This window comes from Ictidomys tridecemlineatus, chromosome 9 (assembly GCF_052094955.1).
Source record: "Ictidomys tridecemlineatus isolate mIctTri1 chromosome 9, mIctTri1.hap1, whole genome shotgun sequence".
Classification (NCBI taxonomy): Eukaryota; Metazoa; Chordata; class Mammalia; order Rodentia; family Sciuridae; genus Ictidomys; species Ictidomys tridecemlineatus.
In genome coordinates, this window is record NC_135485.1 from 100,291,369 (window position 1) to 100,313,684 (window position 22,316).

Sequence of the window (22,316 nt, forward strand, 5' to 3'; positions counted from 1 at the left end):
TTGAAATTTTGGTGAATCGTTTTTTGACATTTTAATTTTCTCCCTTAATTATGCTATTTATTACCCTCTCCCCCTTCAATATTATTTTGGAAAATTACAGCCTTATAATAGAAATGAGGATTGTTAACATTGTAGCTGATCTACTTGACTAGTGTTCTAAGAGAACAGTTGGTCACAAATATGCTTTCTTACCATAATTGCTTGAAAATAGTTTTTTAGTAAGCAATGAATCAAGAATTCAAACCAAAGGAAAGTTAGAGTGATAGCATCTCTGACTGAAAGAAATAGTTAGGGCTGGGGGCTGGGGTTGTGGTTCAGCGGTATAGTACTTGCCTAGCACTGTGTGAGGCCCTGGATTTAAGCCTCAGCGGCACATAAAAACAAATAAATAAAATATTAAGGTATTGTGTCCAACTACAACTAAACTTAAATATTATTAAAAATTTCTAAACAGATTTCCAACATCCTTAGAGGCCAAATAAAACTGTGTAATTGCTAATAATTGACTATCTAATTTGTATACTGCATTAAAACGATGCTTACACAGTAACATTACTAAACTGGATTTCTGCAAAAGATAAAACTAGTTGACTTTAACAATAAAGTGAGCTTTCATTAAGACTATTTTGACAAACTCAAGCCTAGCCTTAGACACGGCAACATAGTTGAAACCTAACAGCCATAGGTGCCCTGTGATCCAACCCAGGTGGAGCAACGGTAATAAGGCAGTCCCAGAATGGGTATGTCTGTGGTTTTTAAGCATTTTTAAATTTTCCCTAAAGGGAGGTGGTCATGTAACATGATTTATGTAATTTAAATCCCCTTGCTTTCTTTAGTTTTCCCTGTATTTTAATAAGTTATGTAGTCAATTACTGTCATTAACCTTGAAAAATGTTTCAACGGAATGGAAAAATTTCCTGCAATAAAGTCTCCACATACCAAAGAAAGAGCCAAAGTATATTCTGCCTAAGTTTTCCATCTGAATATACCATGTTAAGCAACAAGCTTTTAACTATTTAAAGTGGAAAATGTGACCACTAAATGCAGCACATACTCGTCTGCCTTCTTATATATCACACACTACTTTAGATTCATCACTAAATATCACTTGTATAATTTGATCATGGTGATGTAAGAACTGTGGTGTGCAGGATCCTATATTAAAGCTGCTATATGTTTAATGTTCATTTTAAATTTATCTTCTGGTCATCTCTCCTGTTTTTAACTGTCACATCTGCTTGTTTACCTGCTTCTAGTAAAATATTATCTGTACTTGTGATCTGCTCAGGAGAAACCAAATTTGACAGAAACCAAATGTGTTAGAACTAGATATGAAATAAGAATATAGACTATGAAGATGGGGAGCTAAGGAGCTCACCTAGTGCAAACATTAGTAATATCGTACTTGGTCTTCCCCAGATTGGTCATATTGCCCTAAATAACAAAAGTGCAATTGTTAGATGAAGAACCCTGTTAAACAGTGGAGTTTTGAAACTCTCTGGACAGGAAGAGTGTCTGACAGCACATTTCTATCGAAAGACTGTGGGATCACAGTGGGGAAGGCAGAACTAGATAGATCAGCAGTTGGCTTAATTGGCTTCCCATAAACGTATTACAAATTTGGTTACAAAATACAAAAGTACTTCATGAATCATATGAAGCACTGAAGTCAAGGCTGAATTGTAATGTGCTTAACGTATACAACTTGCTTAATTATCCACATGAATGAATCATTAATACCTCAAGCCTGCTAACCCTTCTGGATACCTGATGTTTATGTAATGATGGTGCCCATTAGCTGAGTAAGGCATGAGTAGTTCCCTAGGTAAGCAGGAAAGGCAGCTCTCAAAACAATCTTGAGACAGTGTATTTCCTGAAGACTCTAGAAACATGTATTTCAAGAGCTAAGTTACTTTTATTGTATCAATTCAGAGGCATTTAATGTCTGTTTCTTAAGATACACATAACAGTATTCTGGGAAGTGGTGGCAACTGACAATACTACTTATGTAAAAGAATTATTAAAATAACAGCTTGCTACCAGTTCAGGCTTCTGAAAAATTTGCACAGGCAGGAAAATATTTGGCATAGCTCTTTAAACATATTTTTAAAATGGAAAATGTGGAGGGGGAGAAACCCTTTATTGTGAGAGTTTAACCATTTTACTTTTTGTGCATTAGAATTACCTTTCTATGACAGAATTCACTTTCAATATTTTAAGTGCTCTTATTTATTTGACAAAATTAAAAGTTGACAATTTCATTTTAGACTACATATTCTCAGAAAATTTATCTTCTGTGAAATCTAAGTATGGAAAACACTAGAACATGTTTAGAGACATGTTGCTGAGTTACAGTGAATGGTTTTACAAAAAAAAAAAAAAAAAACCCAACATTTCATGACCACAAACACACAGACAAGAATATATAAACTTTTGGTAAGGAGGACTTTCTCCAAGTCTTGGGACCAACCTTAGAAAAAATAATTGATTACTCTTGACAGTCAGTGAAGCCCTTAAGGGTATTGAATAAAAGTCACAGGGAAAAAAAAAAAAAAGAGCAATGTTGTATTTTTCCTTCGCTGATAAATGGGAAGAGGAAAGAACAATAATTTTGGACTTCTTAGAAACTACAGACTAGATTTCTAACTAAAATTTTTGCTATTAATCACAAAGTTAAGATCAGGCAGTACAACCTTTTGACATTACATGTAATAAATTCAAAATCCAACTACCATGTTAGTGAAGTGCCAGATACATATAAATGCTCAATAATTATTAGATTTATTACTGGAAGAATTAAATGCCTGACTCCTGGCACCTCTACATATAAAAAAGAAAACAGTGAACTGAATGGATTGTACCTTTAATAAACAGACACATGCCTATAATCCTAACTACTTGGGAGGCTGAGGCAGAAGGATCACAAGTCTGAAGCCAGCCTCAATAACACAACAAGGTAGTAAGCAACTTAGTGAGACCTTTCTCAAAAAAAAAAAAAAATGAAAAGGGCTGGGGATGTAGCTCAACGGTAAAGCACCCCTAAGTTCAATTCCCAATACCAAAAAGAAAAGAAAAAGCCTAACTTAAGCAGCTATTATTATAAGAACTGTACTGTACATGCTGGTACTGTACATGCTATTATTATAAGAACTGTACTGTACATGCCTGTAATCCTGGCAGATTGGAAAGCTGAGGCGAGAGGATCGCTAGTTCAAAGCCAGCCTCGGCAATTTAGTGAGACCCTGTCTCTAAATAAAATACAAAAAAGGGCTGGGGATATGGCTCAGTGTATGTTAAAAAGAAAATATTTGTGAATATTTTGAAGATTGTTCATTAAATTTATTTTGAAAATATTTTAATGTTTTGTTTTAATGATTTATACTATTAAGAGAAAAATGTTTGAACTACTTAACATTTTAATCTGAATTCAGATATGCTTTTATTTCTAACTGACCTCAAATTGCAGCAGCAGGTACATTTAGATATTAAATGTTCTTGCCACCCTACCCCCAGCTGTCACTAGCTCAGACAGACACACAATACATACACACACAACGTGCCTTTTGTAAAGTAAACAAATCTTTTATAATGTAAATAACTATTCCTCATTGGAACTTTTTATATCCAGTTTACTAATTTTTTGAAATTGGGGTATTCATATTAATGAAACAACAATTTCTATAAAGCAAAAAAGCTTATCTCTGTAACCTTAAGTAATTCTTGATGGTAATATTTTTCTTAATTCACCTAAAAAATCAGAGTGTGAAGGCCAAAGGAAGATAAAATCATTTCAAAGGATCAAAACAAAGCAATATAAAAAATATTTAACAGTGTAGCGAAATTTTAAAGTACGGATTCTGTTGCATTATTAATCATCAAAAGAAACAGTGTTGGACACATTGCCAAAATTTTAATTTCTAAATTAATTAAAACCAGAAGTATGGATTTTATTGCCGAAATATACATTAATTCCTTGAAGTCAGAATGAGGCTTGACAGATAACTTCTACATAAATGACTTTGAATATACTAAATATCAAATATAAACAGTAGTGTAGCAAGAAAATAAATTGGCAGAAATAATTATTCAGCCAGTGGTAATAATTAAAACCACCATTTCAAAGATTTTGTATACACAAAAAATGAGAAAATGTTGTTGGAAGATTTTACAGCACACAATTGACCAATCCTAAATCATTACTATTACACTTCTTTCTTCTTCAGTATGAGTGGACCCACATTATCTCCTGTCAATTCATTATGTTTATTGTGGGAACCATCACAGGCAGGAAACTAAAAGGAAAAAAAAAAAAAGAATTAGTGTTATTTTAAAAATATGATTAAATAGAAATATTTGTGAAATGTGCTCTCATAAATATCTGTGATATGCTATCATAAAGAAAGCATATCCTGGGGCTGGGGATGTGGCTCAAGCGGTAACACACTCGCCTAGCATGCACGGGGCACTGGGTTCAATCTTCAGCACCACATTAAAATAAAATAAAGATATTGTGTCCACCAAAAACTGAAAAATAAATATTAAAAAAATTCTCTCTCTCTCGGTCTCTTCTCTCTCTCTCTCTCTCTCTCAAAAATAAATAAATAAAGAGCATAGGTTGGGGCACCCATCCTTTAAAAAAAAAAAAAAAGAAAGCATATCCTTGCTAAAAAAAAGAAATTTTATCAGATAGCTTTTCTGAATAATAGATACATTCTGACCACATTCTGATACCCACAGCAAATCTAACAATCTAAATAACTAACTCATTTGGTTTCGATTTTAAATAAAAATCTGGATGATTCCATATAAGGTTTAAAATGCAATCAACGATAAATTCTTATTCTCTATGAAACACTAAATTTGAGCTCATCTCTTAAATTATTTAAATTTTAAAATGAAATCTAAATTTAAATTATTCTATACTGTTTTTTTCACCGTAAAGATTATGTATACCATGGGATTTTTGAAAAAAAAATTAATGAAAAAAATTTCACTCATAATCTATCAGATTTATGTAACATTTTGTGCATTTACTGTGTATTCACATTTTTAAAAACTAGGATCATTCTATAATATGCTTTTCTATCTTGTATTAAATCAGGATCTCACATCACTAAATATTCCTTAAAAACATGATTTATAAAAGAGTCCTAATTTTCTATCATTTGTATTATGCTGTACTTTAATTGTTCTATCATCAGATAGTTTCTAAATTTTATTATAAAACATGCTGTGATGAAGAATTGTACTTAAAATCTTAAATAACCTATGATCAAAGAAAACAGATTTCATTAACTACTTATAATACTCATTACTCTAAACTCCTTTTATTAAAAATCATCAGTAATTATAGCTCCCATTTACTAGCTCATCTTAAGTAGAAAAATTTATAAATATGATTTTACTAATTTCTCAAAAATATCTGCAATGTTGATATAGTAACAGTTTTGTTTTGTTTTTGTTTTTTTGAATGCTGAAAATTAGAGATTAAAAATGAAATAATTTACAGCTGGGCATAGTGGCATATGCCTATAATCTCAGCAACTCCAGAGGCTGAGACAAATCAATAGCAAGTCAAGGCCAGTCTAGGCAATTTAGTGGACCCTATCTCAAAATAAAAAATACAGGCTAAGGATGTAGCTCAGTGGTAAATACCACAGGGCTCAAACCTCAGATCCAAAAAAAAGTAACTTGTACAAAGTTGACAACTTGCCTAACTTGCCCAAGTGACAGGCATTAGATTTATACACTATTCTGACTTCAATGCTTAAGCTCTTTTTACTAAACCTATATCCTCTCTCAAAAATTAAGTGTATTTTAAAACATATGTTCCTCTAGACAGTGATGAGCATTGGGAAAACATCAGATTTCTATCTTTATTTATTGTTCTAACTTTTCTAATGTAAGTAGACTACTAAGGGAAAAAATCTCTCACAGAACCTCAAAACTGGTACTTAAGAAACAAAACAATTCTTAACTCCACAAAAGTTCATTGTACAGGTAAACAGACATCTTACCGTCTTTGAACGCCAACACCTACAATAAGCTGCTTTAGTAAGACACAAATCTTCAATGTTTATTTCATTCACCACTTTAGGGTTTTCCTTTTGTATTTTAAGATTTATCAAGCTATCCTTCTGTTGTTTTTTCTTCGGGAAGAATGGACGGACTGCAAGGTAGCCAAGTAGTGCAAGTACACCAAGGAAAGGCAATAACCGAAGCCATTCTGAAACTAAATATGTACATATTTGTCAGAATCTGCATGCTTATGTTAAAAAAAATGCAAAATAGCATGTCTAGTTGGGTCCATGAGCTTACTCTACTTACTGCTACTCTCACATTAATTTCTCATTTAACTTACCTGTAAAACAGAATAAATCACACGATAAACCCAGTTCTATCTAGGACTATCTTATTTATGGGATAAACTAAGACTCATGAAACTGGAAATCTTATTTTCAGAAACCTATTTTAAATGTCATTGTACCCATTAAGTATATTTTTGTTTGTCTTTACTTTTATCAGGAATTACATTGATCATAATTATAAGTAAAACTCAGTGTGATACATTTAAGTTTAAAAAACATTTTCATTCTTCTCTCCTTAATACCATGTTTAAAATCATATAACAATATTCATAAAATTTTTACCTCTGATTTATAATTTTAGATTAGGAGTATCTTCAAATGCTTCAACTTACTTTTTTGGGTAAATGTTTCTGAAGAATACCAAAATGTTATGTAAAATACACTATCTTAATGAATTAAAACTTGCATATATTCAATGTTCTCATTTTAAGATGAATTTCATTCTGTTAAGTGTTCATTAAATGTTCATTAAGACAGGCTAGGTACTCCAAAGACATTTAATGAACACTTAAGACAGGGCATTATCCCAAATCTTTTATCATGTTGGATTAGGCCCCAACTTCCTTAACAAGTCTCCTAAAGTGCAAGAAATAAAATATCAATAAAGTATCAATAACTAGGATGGATTCAAACTAAAAAGCTTCTTCTTAGCAAAAGAAACAATGACATGAAGACAGCCTATAGAGTGGGAGAATATCTTTACTACACACACATCAGATAGAGCACTAATCTCCAGGATATATAAAGAACTCAAAAATCTTAACACCAAAAAAACCAAATAACTCAATCAATAAATGGGCTAAAGAGGTGAACAGACACTTCTCAGAAGATATATAAGCAATCAACAAATATATTTAAAAAATTCAACATCTTTAGTAATGAGAGAAAGGCAACTCAAAACTACTCTAAGATTTCATCTCATGCCAGTCAGAATGACAATTATCAAGAATACAAGCAATAATAAGGATTGGCAAGGATGTGTAGGAAAAGACACACTCATACATTGCTGGTGGGACTGCACATTTGTGCAACCACTCTGGAAAGTAGAATCCAAAGATTCCTTGGAAATCTGGGAATGGAACCTTCATTTGACCCAGCTATCCCATTCCTCAGTCTATACCCAAAGGACTTAAAATCAGCATACTATAGTAGCACAACCACATCAATGTTTATAGCAGCTCAATTCACAATAGCTAAACTGCAGAACCAACCTAAATGCACTTCAACAGATTAATGGATAAAAAAATGAAATATTACTCAGCATTAAAAGAGAATAAAACTATGGCATTTGCAGGTAAATGGATGGAGTTGGAGAATATCATGCTAAGCGAAGTAAGCCAATCCCCAAAAGCCAAATGTTTCTCTAAGAATGGGAGAATATGTTTACCACACACATATCAGATAGAGCACTAATCTCCAGGATACATAGAGCACTAATCTCCAGGATACATAAAGAACTAAAAAAAAAAAAAAGAAAAAAAGAAAAAAAAAACCCAAAAAACAAAAACCCAATCAATGACCAATAATTGGGGAGGAGGGAGCATAGGAAGAATGGAGGAACTTTGGATTGGGAAGAGTGTGTGTGTAGGGGGGGATGGGGCAGGAAAGATGGTGGAATGAGATGGACATTATTACCCTAAGGTACATGTATGGTTGCATGAAAATGGTTCGACTTTTTTTCATGTACAACCAGAGAATTGAAAAGTTGTGCTCCATTTGTGTACAATAAATGAAAATGTACTCTGCTGTCATGTATAACTGAGTAGAATAGATTTTTTAAATTTTTTAAAAAGAAAATTAAATACGGAAAAAAAAGAAGATAGGGAATATAACAAGTGATCTAAATGAAAATGGTTCTCTATGCCTATAGAGATAAACATATAAAGAAACCAAGACAAACATTTCAGCACACAATTATCAAAAGCCTGCTAATATTCTACAGGGAATCCTTTATGTTTGTGATGAGTTATATTTTTTTAAATATATATTTATTTTAGTTGTAAATGGACCTTTATTTTATTTATATGCAGTACTGAGACTCAAACCCAAGGCTCACACATGCTAGGCAAGTACTCTACCACTGAGCCACAACCCCAGCCCCTCCTGATGAGTTATATTTAATTTCTTTCACTGAGTGCCTATCTTACTAGGCACTATACAGAAATATCCTAGTTAAGAGAAAAACAGGATTATGTGCCAAGAAATGCTAATAAATATGCTAATAAATATTAATGTACTAACTCATTTAACACCATTTATTATTTAACTATTTAATTGTAACATTATTATTCCCATTTCACATGTGGGTAAACTGTAGCTTAGCAGGCTTAGTCCTGAAAATCTAAATCCAAAACTTGTTTTAAATCATTGTGAATCAAATCCAACAGATATAAAATTAAATCTATTTCTCTCTTGGTAAAAAACTACTCTCAATTTTCTTACTATTTAACTACTGAAAGAAACACTGGCTAATACTGATACTTCCAAAATAAAATTTTGATATAGCGCCATGCCAAAGAGATCTAAATGAAACCTACATACATACCATCTATATGATATTGCTTGGTACAGAGAAGATACGCAATAAATGGCAGTTTGAAAAGTGATTGCAGAGACTGGAGAGGAAGCAGGAGCAACTCCTTTGAAAAAAAACATTTTGCCAAATAAACTTGGCAATGCTCTATGGTAGAATTGGAGATGTAATCTGTTAGTTACCAGAATGAAGCTCTGTAAGGGTAAGAACATTGTCTTCTCATTAGCTGCTACAGTCTCATAACCAAAAAGGAGACACCCCATGAAGATTATTTAATGAACTAAAGTTCTGTGCATGAAATAGAACTGTTTCTTGGGGTTAGAATCTTTGTATAGATCTGTGCTGTCTAATATGTTAGCCATTAGCCACCATCTTGTTTTGATTTGTATCTTAACATTTTTAAGCAAGTATGGTAATCATGTACACAACTGCTTTGAGTTTTCAAGAAGAGGTGGCAAAATGGGGAAGTACCAGAGTTGGCTTAGAGGGAGGAGGAGATGGGGGAAAAAAACGAGGGGAGGGGAGGGCACATGCCTTTACTGTGGTTTCCATGGAAAAGGCAAGGCAGGACAGGGTAAACAGCTTCTACTGACTAGCTGGAATCATTTTAGTGGATTCCAGGCAAAAGGAGTGGTTTTTAGTAGTCTCTTATCTATCCCCAGGGTGATTCAGGGAAGGGGAAATACTGGCTTAATGAGAAGGAGTTAGATAAAGGAGGTGGTTGGGAGTATAGGCTTTGGATTGGTTGGTTAATATATGGTAAGTTTTCTCTGAGGCAAATTGTTTAATATCTCTAGGAATTAGATAGAGGCAGAGTCTAATACTCTGCCTGGGAGAGACAGACTTTCACGGACAGCAAGGTCCCCAAAATGTCAAGGTCTCATAAAATACAGAAAAAATTTAAAAAACATGATTACTATACACATTCAACTTCTAAGAAAAATTGGACACCTTTCAGGAGCTCAATATCTACATATAATCATTGACTACCATAATAAATAGCACAGAGAACATTTCTATCCCACAAACTTTTTTAAAAACAGCATTGTTTTAAATAGTTCCATTAAATTTCCAACTCCATAGCACAGCAAGACTACTTTCCCAGCTTCAATTCTCACCAAACATTCCCTCCTTCACACACCCAAAGCCAGCCAAAGTTATTGCCTAATAGCAGTCTTTGCAGATGGAATTTCTTCTACAAAAATGCTTCTACCTCTCATTTACCTATTTATATGGTAAGACTAGGTTCAAATATTACCTCTTCCAGAAGACTTCTTTGGTTTCACAACATAGAATCAATCACTTCCTCCTATGCTTCCAAGCACCTTTCTTCATATTTCTGCAATCACACTACTTTGTGTCTAAAGTTGTCTCTTTATATAAACCTGGAGAGGAAAGGAGCCATGTTCTTAGCCCAAAGTGGATGCCTTATCTATGTTAATAAGTGACTTACTGAATGAAGGAAGAGCACAATGTCAGTCCCTTTCTCACTCATGATACTGATTTATAATTTTTACTTACACTTAACTTCTAGATCAGCAATCAATGTTTTAGGTTTTGTCCCCCTCATCCAATGCAGATGTTGAATTGGTGGTCATGCAATAAATGTTTGTTGAATGTAGAATATCATTAAATATTATTCTACATATTATAAGAAAGTTACAAGAGGCTAAAATGTCAAAAAGCAAATGAATAAGAATGTAAAGATGAAAATCTTAACTTTGGACTCTTTAAATATAGCTCTTTTAATCTTAATCCACAAATCTCAGGGAACAAATAGTATTAATTGTTTTAAAATCTACTTCACAAAATGTTGAACATGTAATTCCTTGGTAAAACACTGCTCTAAAATAATATAATAAGAGGTGCTATTATCTCCTACAATAAAGTAATAACTTATAAAACAGTCTGAGTGAAATCTACTTTTTGAAATGGTATTAGTCCAAAACTATATACCCTCTAAAACTATAAAACCTCATGAACATGGACAGTAATGTGACAGTATTAAAGATACAAAATTACAGATACAATCCTATCACAAAGGAGTTGTCCATCCTCTATCAAATACAAACCTACTAAAAAGGATTACAGGCCAGGCAAGGTGACACATGCCTATAATCCCAGCAACTCAGGAGGCTGAGACAGGAAGATCATGAGTTCAAAGCCAGCCTCAGCAACTCAGCAAAGCACTAAGAAACTCAATTAGACCCTGTCTCTAAAAAAAAAAAAAAAATACAATAAAGGGTTGGAGATGCAGCTCAGTGGTTGAGAGCCCCTGAGTTCAATCCCTGTACCCCTCCAAAAAAAAAGGATTACAGTACTGTGTAATGTGGCAATCATATATAAGATACAGAGGAAGAAATGAGTAATTCATTGCTGAAATGAACAAAAACGTTATTGGTTTTGACAACCAGGTTTCTGAAAGATGAGTAAGATTACAGAAGCTCATACGCAAATGAAAGGAGGAATTACATTCTATGCAAAGGAAATAGCATTGGCAAAGGCACATAGATGACAGTCATGAAAGGTTTGGAAAACTAACTGCCATGGTATTGCTGGAATACAATGAAACCCAAGAGATGTTTGGCACCCAGCAGGTGCCATGTGATGAAAATTTCTGATATGCATCAGATAAGTGGGAATCTATTCCATGCATAATAGGAAACCACAGACATATTTAAATATTAATTTACTTGGAAAATGATTCATTAATGAAATTAAGCTGGTATCTGTTGGAAGATAAGAGGATGGCCATAAGGAAGAACAGAGAGGGATGATGGTAGGAAAACAAGAGGCAAGACAACTTATTAGAAATACAGTGAAATAGCCCAGAAAAAAATGATCCCAGCTGAAACTAGGATACTGGCACATTAAAGCAGAGAAGAGGGTACAAACTGTAAGAAATTATCTATTGGGATTCCCTTGAACAATTGTGTTTGTGCACATTTTCTGAGGATAGACCATAGCTTTCATCAAAATCTCAAGATATAGATATCTCAAGATATTCACCAAGAATAGATCTATTATCAACACAAAATTTAAGAACCACTAACTCAAGTAGTAAAATCAATAGACTTTGGTTAAGTTAGTTATGGGCATGAGATAAATGGAAGAAGTAAAGATCCTTTCATTCCATAGATAGATGGTGACATCTAATAAAAACAACCCATCCCCAAATATATAAGAAAGGTGACTTTAAACAGGAAGAGAGAGTGCAGGAGACGTACAAAAAAGGGGAAAATGATGCATCAGCATCCTTAATCCATTAAGTCCCAAGATTTCATGTTAACATTGATGAAATTTACACAAGTGCATTAAAATAAACTGAAGATCATAATCTAGCATACACATGTAAATATTAGTATATTTTGACTATATTCTTACTTTATATAGTTATATATTATATGATTATATTATACACTATATTCAGCTTTTTATAGGTATTCCAGATCTGGGATGATAGGCAAAAAAATGGGTTAAAGAACGTAAGGGAGAGACTAATGGTCCACAAATAGCAACAAAAAAGTAAGGAGGTAATACTGCACTGATGAATGGCAGAGGCTTTAAAAGACAGAGCTTTCTTTGAAAGGGTGAATATATTTTCTACAAAGAAATTGCGCAAAAGAAAATGGCAATTCTCTGCTCTCTCCAGAGAAAAGGATAAAAAGAGAATACTCCAAGAGCTACAAGTTAAGTGGTTTACTCAGGTGAGTTTTGTTTCACTTATATCAAGGTAGTACCTCTATGAGAAGTACCAAGGATTTAGGAGACAAGCCAGGATGAGAAGATGAAAATCTGAAAGATGATTAGAGGTTGGGGAGAGATGCATTTTTGACAACTAAGTGACATAGATGAAACTAGCTAATCTCAACATTTAATCCATTTTAAAAGCACCCAGTTAGGCAGCATTTTGTTTACTCATTTGAATGTAAAAGGGTTGAGTCTTCTTAAATTTTATTAAATATTTCACTTCCAATAGACTTTCTTACTTTATATGAAGATCACCTGTTTCTAATATTAACATTACAAGTGTAATTAATATTAATGTTTCTAATATTATTACAAGTGTCCTAACATTTATATGAAACTTCTATAACCTACTATTTAACAAACGACAACAAGACTAACAAGGTAAAAGAACCAGAGTACCATCAGAGAAACAAAATCAAGACAGGAAAAACATGTCAAAATAACTTGAATAGCAAGCAATTTTGTTTTTCATGTGATGAAATGTTTTATTCATAAAATGGTTGTTTTTAACATTCAATAATAAAGACATTTTCTCTGGTTCATGGAGATACAGAGAAATGTATTTTTGTCCTTTTGGAGGTCAATCAAAGAATGTTGATTAAAAGTACAAATGTCCATATCTTACTCTCCAGAAATTACATTTCTAAATACCTGATCTAAAAAATTAATTTTTTTTCAAGTCAGACAGATTTATGGTAGAATAGCACTCAATTTAACATCAATTTTCTCAACTGTTGAAAGAAATTATCTCCTTAAGCCAACAGAATTAGGTTTCAGAAGGGGCAGATTCAACCTTTTATATAGTGACATACACTAGCTCTAACACCCTTATTCCTGATTAAGCTATAAAAACAAATACTTTTTTTTTTTTTTTTTTTTTGGTGCTAAGGATTGAACCAAGGGCCTCAAGCAGGCCAAGCACACACTTTACTACTGAGCCACAAATATTATTATAAAAACATGTCCCCAGCTCTTATTATTAAAAAGATTTTTAAAAGTACACATAAACATATCTGGATCTCAATGAGAAATGATATTCTAAGAAACCAGGACAATTTGTTTCCCATTTCAGATTTGCAAAAGATTACCATAAAAATAATATTGACAACTTGGTTGATGTTGATTTTATGACTTTTTTGTGCATAATTTACAGCTAAGACACAGAAATGATTTCTATTCTTAACTGTAGAAGAGATGAAAGTAAAATACTATCACTGAATGACTTTACTATTATCACTTGAAACCTAATATAAACTATATTAGGATAAAGGGTTAGTAAAATAAATGATCAATTTAAAAATCTGTTTCCTTCTATTATGAATAAAACAGTGTCTTAGTTTCTAGAACACTGCCTGGCCCACAATAGATGCTCAATAATAAATACTTAATGACTTGAGGAGTTTTAAATTGCAAAATAATTATATGGAAGAAAATGTTTAAATGAGATCCACACTGTTCTCCAGAAGGGCCAATACAATCCTTAATTACACTGACTTTTAAATACAGACTAATTAGAGAGGAAAGAAAACTTAAAAAAAAAAATTAAGTTATGATGAATACAATACCTTTATTTATTTTTATGTGGTGCTGAGGATTCAACCCACTGCCTCACAAGTGCAAGGCAAGTGCTCTACCACTGAACTACAAGCCCAGCCCGAAAAGAAAACTTTTATAACAGTAATCATATAAGTATTTTCCCAAATTCTTAAAAAACTTCCTAAAATAAAACTCTGGCCTTTCAGAAATAACCTTTATTATTTACATGTAAATAAGTGAAACTCAATTCTTTTGTTTGAACTTAATGATCTTTTATGCTTTCACATTTTGTTCCACTTTCTTTTTAAATAAATAGAGGTATAAGTTACATAAAATAACAGTGGTTAGCTCTGTGTTGCGACAATGCATCTCTCTAGCCTCTACTGAAAATGTGTGAAAATATTTGCATAAAAATATGTAAAATATTTCCATCTCCCTAGAAAGTATTCTCTTGCACTTTTCTACTCCTCCAACACATATTTTCACAACCACAGCTTCTTTCACACATCAGGAAGTTTTTGAAACTCATACAGTGGATCAGGAATTCGTTCCTTTTTATGTATCATAATTTGTTTATCCACTTTTCTTTTGGTAGATACTTGGCTGCTTCCAATTCAGGGGGTTTTACAAATAAGGCTACAATGAACATACACACATATGAAACTTTTATGGCTGTATGTTTTCAACTCTTTCACTTCTGCTCAATGGCAGAGTGCTTGCCAGGCATGTGTGAGGCACTGGATTCAATCCTTAGCACCGCATAAAAGTAAAATAAAGGCATGCTGTCCACTTACAACTATTAAAAAAAAAAAACTGTTCAATGGCCCCTTCTGGATAAATAACACTAATGATTTTACATTTGTTCACTCATCTATTTGTGTTACCCTAGGAAATGTTATTAAAATCCCCACTGGTTTAAGAGTAAAATCTGTAAGTTTCATAGCTAGCTTGTAAACTGGAAATATGTTGTTTTCTGACTTTTGAATGGGACTATTTTATTGTTGCAGTTCTATTTCAAAGGTTTATGTGATGAAAAGAATGTTTTTAAAAATCAAGGTATTGGAATATACTGTACTTCCAAAGGGCAGTACCACACTTAATGTCTTAAAGCATTACTCTTGAAAATGTAACATAAAGATGGGTTGCTGCTGATAGATAAGAATTGTCTGTAAATTGTATGTGGTTATTAAGGAAGTCCATATGTTTTCCAAGAATGCAGAGTCATCATGAGAGAGCCAATTGCTTCTAAAACTTGTTAGAGCTAAACAGAAAGATTACAAGCAACAATAATGGAAACTTTTAAAGTTTTTTGCTTCTAATTTTCATTGAAGAAAATGGGATTTTTTAAAAGTCTCTTTAAGACATAAAAAAAATTAACTGAAAGGCTGTCATCCAGTCACACCAGCCTTCGAACACTTTCTAGCTAAGGCATCTTTCCTCCAACTGCTCCCAAGACTGTAGTAAAGAAAATGACCTCAAACGCCCCCAGGATAGGTCAACTCTACCTTTGGGATGGAGGTCATTTCATAATTTCATCTCTAAGTGAAACAATTACATGGATGCCTGTACTTATCTCCCATCACTCGCTTCCACCCACACGCTCGGAGAGAGCCGAAGCCGCCCGTTAACGCAGCGCCTCGGATAACGATGACTTAAACCCGGCTGAAACAAAGGACACTGCAGAGAGCGATGGATGAGTAGCGCAGGAAATGAGACTGGCGCTCTCCTGACTCAGCATTTTCAGTAAAGCCTCGTCTCTAGCCACAGTAGGACACCGAAGACAACGGGGTCACAAGAGCCTCGGCCCTCAAGTACCTAGACGCGGCCTCGCTGAAGCTCCAGACGCTGCTGCGCCGGCGCAGGCAGGGTCACGAGATCACGTGCCGCTCCTCCAGCTTCGCCCCGCCTCTAGTACGGGGGTTTCTACACTTCTCCCCCTCCCCCCTCTCGCGGGGGGGGGGGGGGAGCTTGTAAGGATGGGGACTGGCTGATGGGGAGGGTTACCTGTGAGCCGGGCGAAACCGGTAATGCTCTCTGGGACTGGGAGCCGCTTAAGATAAGCCGGGAGCTGCACCTTCACGATGCGGGCCACGCTCTCAAGTACCATCCTGGCCAGCGGCGTCAGCTCCTCTCCGAGCCCCCTCCGCACTCCGGCTGGGCTGCCGCGCCTGCGCCGAGAACGGAAGCGGCCGGCGGGCGCTCACGGCCTGAGTCGGAGCGCGGGCGGGGCGGAGGGGCCCGGGGAAAAGAGGTGACCCGCCCGGCGCCGATTGGTAGTGGGCGAGTGACGTGCGGGCGCGGCGCTCCCTAGTCGCGGGAACGCGTGGGTAGTGAGGCGCTCCTTAGGATCTCGATTTCAAAGAGTCCCCTCTCTTTGGGCCTCTTACATTTGTAGACCCTGGAGGTCCGCAGGTAAGGTGTCGCGTGCTATGAAATTAAAGCATGTGAGAGTGCTTTCTCAAACCAGAAAGTGCCTTGCAAAAGTGAGTTTCGGCCCCTTCTTCCCATGATAGGTTAAATACCAGAGCACCCCCACCTCGCCCTACGGTGCCCAATCCTGTTGCCTCACCCGACAAGGCTGGTTCTTCGAAAAACAGAAAAAAGAAAAATTAAAATACTCTATCCCACCCGACAACTGCTTACAGTCCTGCACCTCCGCAACTTAGTGCAAACCTGCTCCAGAGTTCTAAGGTCTTTGTCTTTTCCACAAGACCTGTAATAGTCATTCTTCATGTATTTTTAGTTCCATCTGCAGGTCAGTTCTAAGGTCAACTAAAACACTTAAGACAAGTCGTTAAAGAGTATAAAGCCTTAGGACTTCTGCCAAAATCTGAAGTATTCGTGATCTTTTTGTTTGTTTTTATTGGTTGTTCACAACATTACAAAGCTCTTGACATATCGTATTTCATACATTAGATTGAAGTGGGTTATGAACTCCCAATTTTACCCCAAATGCAGATTGCAGAATCACGTCGGTTACACATCCACAATTTGGTCTTAAATGTTGCCTATTTTTACTAATATCTAAAAAAGATTTGAAGGGTGGAAAGAGACATCTGCAGTCCTTTGAAACATCTTCCTTGTCATTACTTTGTTTCGTATTTTGGCTGAAGTCAAAATATCCAAAGAAATGCGCTTGTTGGGTGCATGATGTTATTTGCAGTTCTTCTTTGGATCAACAACATACAATACCAAAGAACTGCAAGTCGGTATTGTATAATACAATATTTCATTTTTTCATGAATTAATGGAACAACCGCTTGTAATAAATACTTTTTTCTCCCTTCTCCGTGGTATTTTACTTTTATTTTAAAGGGAAGCTCTATCACTGAGGCACATCCCCAGCCATTTTATGTTTTATTTTGAGACAGGATCTTGCTAAGTTGCCCAGTCTAGCTAGCCTGGAACTTGCAATCCTCCAGCATCATCCTCCTGAGTAGCTGATTTTACAGTCATTTGCCATTATGCTTGGCTAGGAATTTTTCTTATAAAGGGATCTTTCATTCTCTGAACTGTTTAAAGTCTGTGATTATCTTTCACTAATACATACATCTATATACAGGTATGTGTATATGTATACAGGTTAAAAATATATATAAAACACATGCATATTTTTATTATATTACATATGTATATTAATATACATACGTTATAAATTATAATATATAGTTTTAACCCATTACAATACATATTAGCTTTAACATTACATACACACACACACAGTTTTAATCTGTTCAAAACTGTCAAAATTACAGTGGAAATTCCACAAAGATGTTTAAAGGCAGATTCCTTCCATTCACTAGCTAAGGTAATATAAATGATGATATACAACGTGATGATTGAAAGATTGGTTTTTACATTATTATTTACTTTGGGGAGTTTACTTTTGGTTTGAGGGAAGAAGGAACTTGAAAGCTTATTTAACCTGAAAATGATGGAACTCGAGACTCAAACACCCTTGCCAACTGGATTGGTTGTTATTATTTAATCTCTGCAGGTCAGATAAGAGGCATCTCTGGGAAGGTGGTTCAGGTGTAGGGGTAGGCTAGAAATAGGGTGGTTTAAGGGAAGATAAGCTTGGAAAATGCCATTAAGTATTTGTTTTCCCGTCAATCAGAGGCTTTGTCGTCTCAACAAGGGCAAAACATGCTGTGTTGAATGATGTTCTTAAGATTTCTAAGAGTTTCTTTTCCTAAGAAACTGAAAAACAGATAACCTCAATTTAGAGACATAGTATAAAATAAATGCTCAAGGGCCAAGTGTACAATTCAATGTAACCACCAGCTGTGTCAATATATACAATATGTCTGTCCAACACCCAAGAGGCCTTCCTTGTGCCATTCACCGCCACCACCACTGCAGTTCTGTTTTGCTTAGTATGTTTTTGAACTTAATATAAAGGAATAATACAGTATGTAGTTTTCATGTATGTGTGTCTGGTTTCCCCTTAGCAGTACGTGTGAATATTTGGGTTTGATATTTCAATTACAAGAAAGGTAGCTAATGGAATCTATGTGGATAAAGTTTTGCCTTAAAATTGTAAAAAGTACAGATCATACATTAGTTTCTTCTGTTGTAGAATATGATCTATGTTAAAAGGAGATAGTTCCTAACCACACTAATAAAAAAAAATCCTTATTGTGCATTAGGGAATATTTTCTTAGATATACTTTACTTTAAAATTTAAATCCTGTTTCATTCATATTTTTAATTTGTTTTGCATTTCCACAACTCTGCCTTCTTAGCAAACAAAAGATCATGAAATTATTGTTGTAAATAAAAATGACAGGTTTACCTAACTACCTTATGACAACAAATTCTGGTTTTATTCATGTTTACTATTTATAGTTAAACTCTCTCTTTTAAAAACTCATTTTGTTTTGTATGGTGGTTGATTTAGGGCTGCAAGGTCAATGTAATGGCTAACATGTCAAACACTAATCTTGTATTGAGTACCTAATTAAGATCATGATAAGTATAAAATACTTAAAACCCCATATAGGCTTCAAGGATTCTTTTGTATCTCCCTTCTCCCTTTTATTCTATCCTACAAAGACCAAGAGGAACTTGTACTGTTTATGGGGAGGGAAAAAATTAGTTTTATGTGGTATATACAAAGTAAATACAATATGGGGGAAAAGATCATAACACACACACTTTGGGATCAACCAAAATAAATAAAGTTATTGAAAAAAATAGTCAATGTATTAGAATTTTCAATAGGAACTATGGAAGTTACAGGATCAATACTTTAAAATTCTGAAGAAAAATTAATGGATCAATACTTTAAAATCCTGAAGAAAAATTACTTAGTTTGGAATTCTAAAGCAAGCCAATCTATCAACCAATTATGAAATTAATTTTCAAACAAAGTTTCAACATTCCATGCATTCTTTCACTGGGAGCTAATGGAACATGTGTTCTACCTAAATGAAGAATAAATCAAGAAAAAGGACATGTGAACAAGGACATAAGAAGCCTAAAATAAGAAAGAAGAAAAAGGAATCATGGATTGGTGGATTGGAACAGGAAATGAAATTAATGGAATACTTAATACCATTTTAACCAATTGAGACTTACCATAGGTTATATTTGGGGTCAAATATAATGCTTATTACATGAAATTAAAACAGAATTATGAAATTTATCACTTTATTTACTCAAATATTTTAAGAGATAAACAAATTATCAAAAAGAATATATTGGCTTGCATGGTGGTACATACCTATAATCCCAAATACTTGGAGACTGACAGGAAGATTTCAAGTTTGAGGCCAGTCTGAGCAACTGAGAATTTGTCTCAAAAAATTTTTAAATGTGGATGTAGCTCAGTGATAAAGTGCTTGCTTAGCAAGTGCAAAGGACTATGTTCCATCCCTAATAAAACAAGAAAAAAAAAAAGGTATTTTGATTTTGGTTTTGTCATTCTTAAGTTATGCTTCCCTTTTGTTTATGAGGAACTATATTTGAACTGCCTTGCCTTACCCACAGCTTTTAGAGGAAGTACAGTCAGCTGGAAATAAAAGCAAAATTAGATAAACAAAACAGATCAATAACATACGGTAAAAACATTTTAAAATTGTTTTCCATAAAATAAGAGCATGAAGAGAAAAGTCTACAGAATGGGAGAAAATCTTTGCCAGCAACTCTTCCAACAGAGTATTACTACCCAGAATATATAAACAAGAAACAACAATCCCCATTTAAAAAATAACCTAATCAATATATGGACAAATGAACTATTTGTTCTCAAAAGAAAAAATACAAGTGACCAACAAATATATTTTAAAAAGTCTTCATCTGCAGCCGTCAAGGAAACATAAATCAAAACCACATTGAAATTTCAACTCACTTGGAGGCTGCTGACCTGGAGGCAGAGGCCATGCCAGAGTCCCTGAGCTACGAGGAGCAGTTTCCAAGGAATGTGGAGCTCTTCATCTGGAGCTCTTCATCGCCAACTCCCAGAAGTTTGTCCAGGAGACAGAGCTGAGCCAGCACATCAGGGACTGGGAAGACACCATCCAACCCCTGCTCCTGGAACAGGAGCAGCATGTGCCCTTTGATATCCACACGTACGGGGACCAGGTGATCTCACGATTCCCCCAGCTCAACAAGTGGTGTCCCTTTGCAGAGCTGGTGGCAGGCCAGCCTGCCTTTGAGGTGTGTCGCTCCATGTTGGCCTCCCTGCAGCTGGTCAATGACTACAAGGTGGAGATTAGCCAACAGCCAGGGCTGGAAGCAGCTGTGGACACCATGTCTCTGAGACTGCTCACTCACCAGCAAGCCCACAAGCGCTTCCAGACCTACACGGCTCCCTCCATGGCCCAGCCCTGAGCAGAGGCTGTGATGGGAGGGTGGGCCAGTTCTCCCTGTGTGCTGAGAGCTTGCTTCTGCCTCCTGGCTGGCCCAGCCTAATAAAAGTTGTGTTGCCATCTCAAAAAAAAAAAAAAAGAAAAGAAAAAAAAAATTTCAACTCACTTAGAATAGCAATCATCAAGAAAAGAAATGATAAATGTTGGAGAGGATGTGGAGAAAGGAACACTTATATACTGTTAGTATGACTGTAAATTAGTACAACAACTATGGGAATCAATATAGATGTTTCTCAGAAGACTAGAAATGGAATCACCATATGACCCAACTATACCACTCTTCATTATTTGTTCAAAAGACAGTCAGCATACTGATACATGCATATCCGTGTTTATAGCAGCACAGGTCACAATAGCAAAGTTATAGTACCAGCTTAGGTTTCTGCCAATAAACAAATGTGTGTGTGTGTGTGTGTGTGTGTGTGTATAATCTTCTTCAGCCATAAAGAGTGAAGTGTCATTTCACATAAATGGATAGAACTTGAAAGCATTCCGTTAAGTGAAACTCAGAAAGTCAAAGATCATGTATTTTCTCCCATGTGAAAGCTAGAGAGCAAAATGGTGGGTGGGTGGGGGAAATCTCAAAAAAAATAGAAGTGAGACCAGTAGTGGAAGGGGACAGTGGGGAGAGAGAAGGAAAGGGGAAGTGCTCGAGAACATAATTGACCAATTATGTGCATGTATGATTATATTACAGTGAATTCCATTATATGTATAATTATAATGCACCAATTAAAAAAGAAAATAATTTTACATAAAACTTTTTGGTGCTAAAACCAAGCAGTGCATAGAAGTGCTAATGTAAAAAAAAAAAAAATTTTTTTTCAGTGCTGAGAATTGATCTTAAGGCCTCTTGAATGCTAGGCAAGCACTTTACCACTGAGCCAAACCCAGCCCACCTAAAGACACATAGAATAGAATGAGTTTTGAAAAAACCTTTCTACCTCATATATCTACCCTATCTAAAAATAAAAACGGCTGGGCATATAGCTCTAGCAGCATGACTCTGGGATCAATCCCCAGTACCACAAAAAGAAAAAAGGAAGTAAAAGGCAAATACAATATATATATACATACACACACACACACACATATATATATATACATACATACACACACACACATACATACATGATTAAAGGCTTAATTCTATAGATCTTTAAAGTTTCTTTTTGCCTTAAAAATTCTGTGCTTATTATAATTTGCATATGTAATCACTAATAATTACTGAATAACAAAATAATAATAGCACAGATT

General features: G+C 34.8%; 1 protein-coding gene across 1 annotated transcript; it reads right to left on the reverse strand.

Annotated features, from left to right (window-relative positions):
* Positions 1-2,205: 2,205 nt before the first annotated feature.
* On the reverse strand, positions 2,206-16,446 carry Cisd2 (CDGSH iron sulfur domain 2). The gene is made up of 3 exons (XM_005325740.5): positions 16,192-16,446; positions 6,018-6,232; positions 2,206-4,292 (listed from the first exon to the last, which is right to left on the reverse strand). Exons 1-3 carry the CDS (start codon positions 16,292-16,294, stop codon positions 4,203-4,205), a joined length of 408 nt encoding a protein of 135 aa, XP_005325797.1. The 5' UTR covers positions 16,295-16,446; the 3' UTR covers positions 2,206-4,202.
* Positions 16,447-22,316: the final 5,870 nt, after the last annotated feature.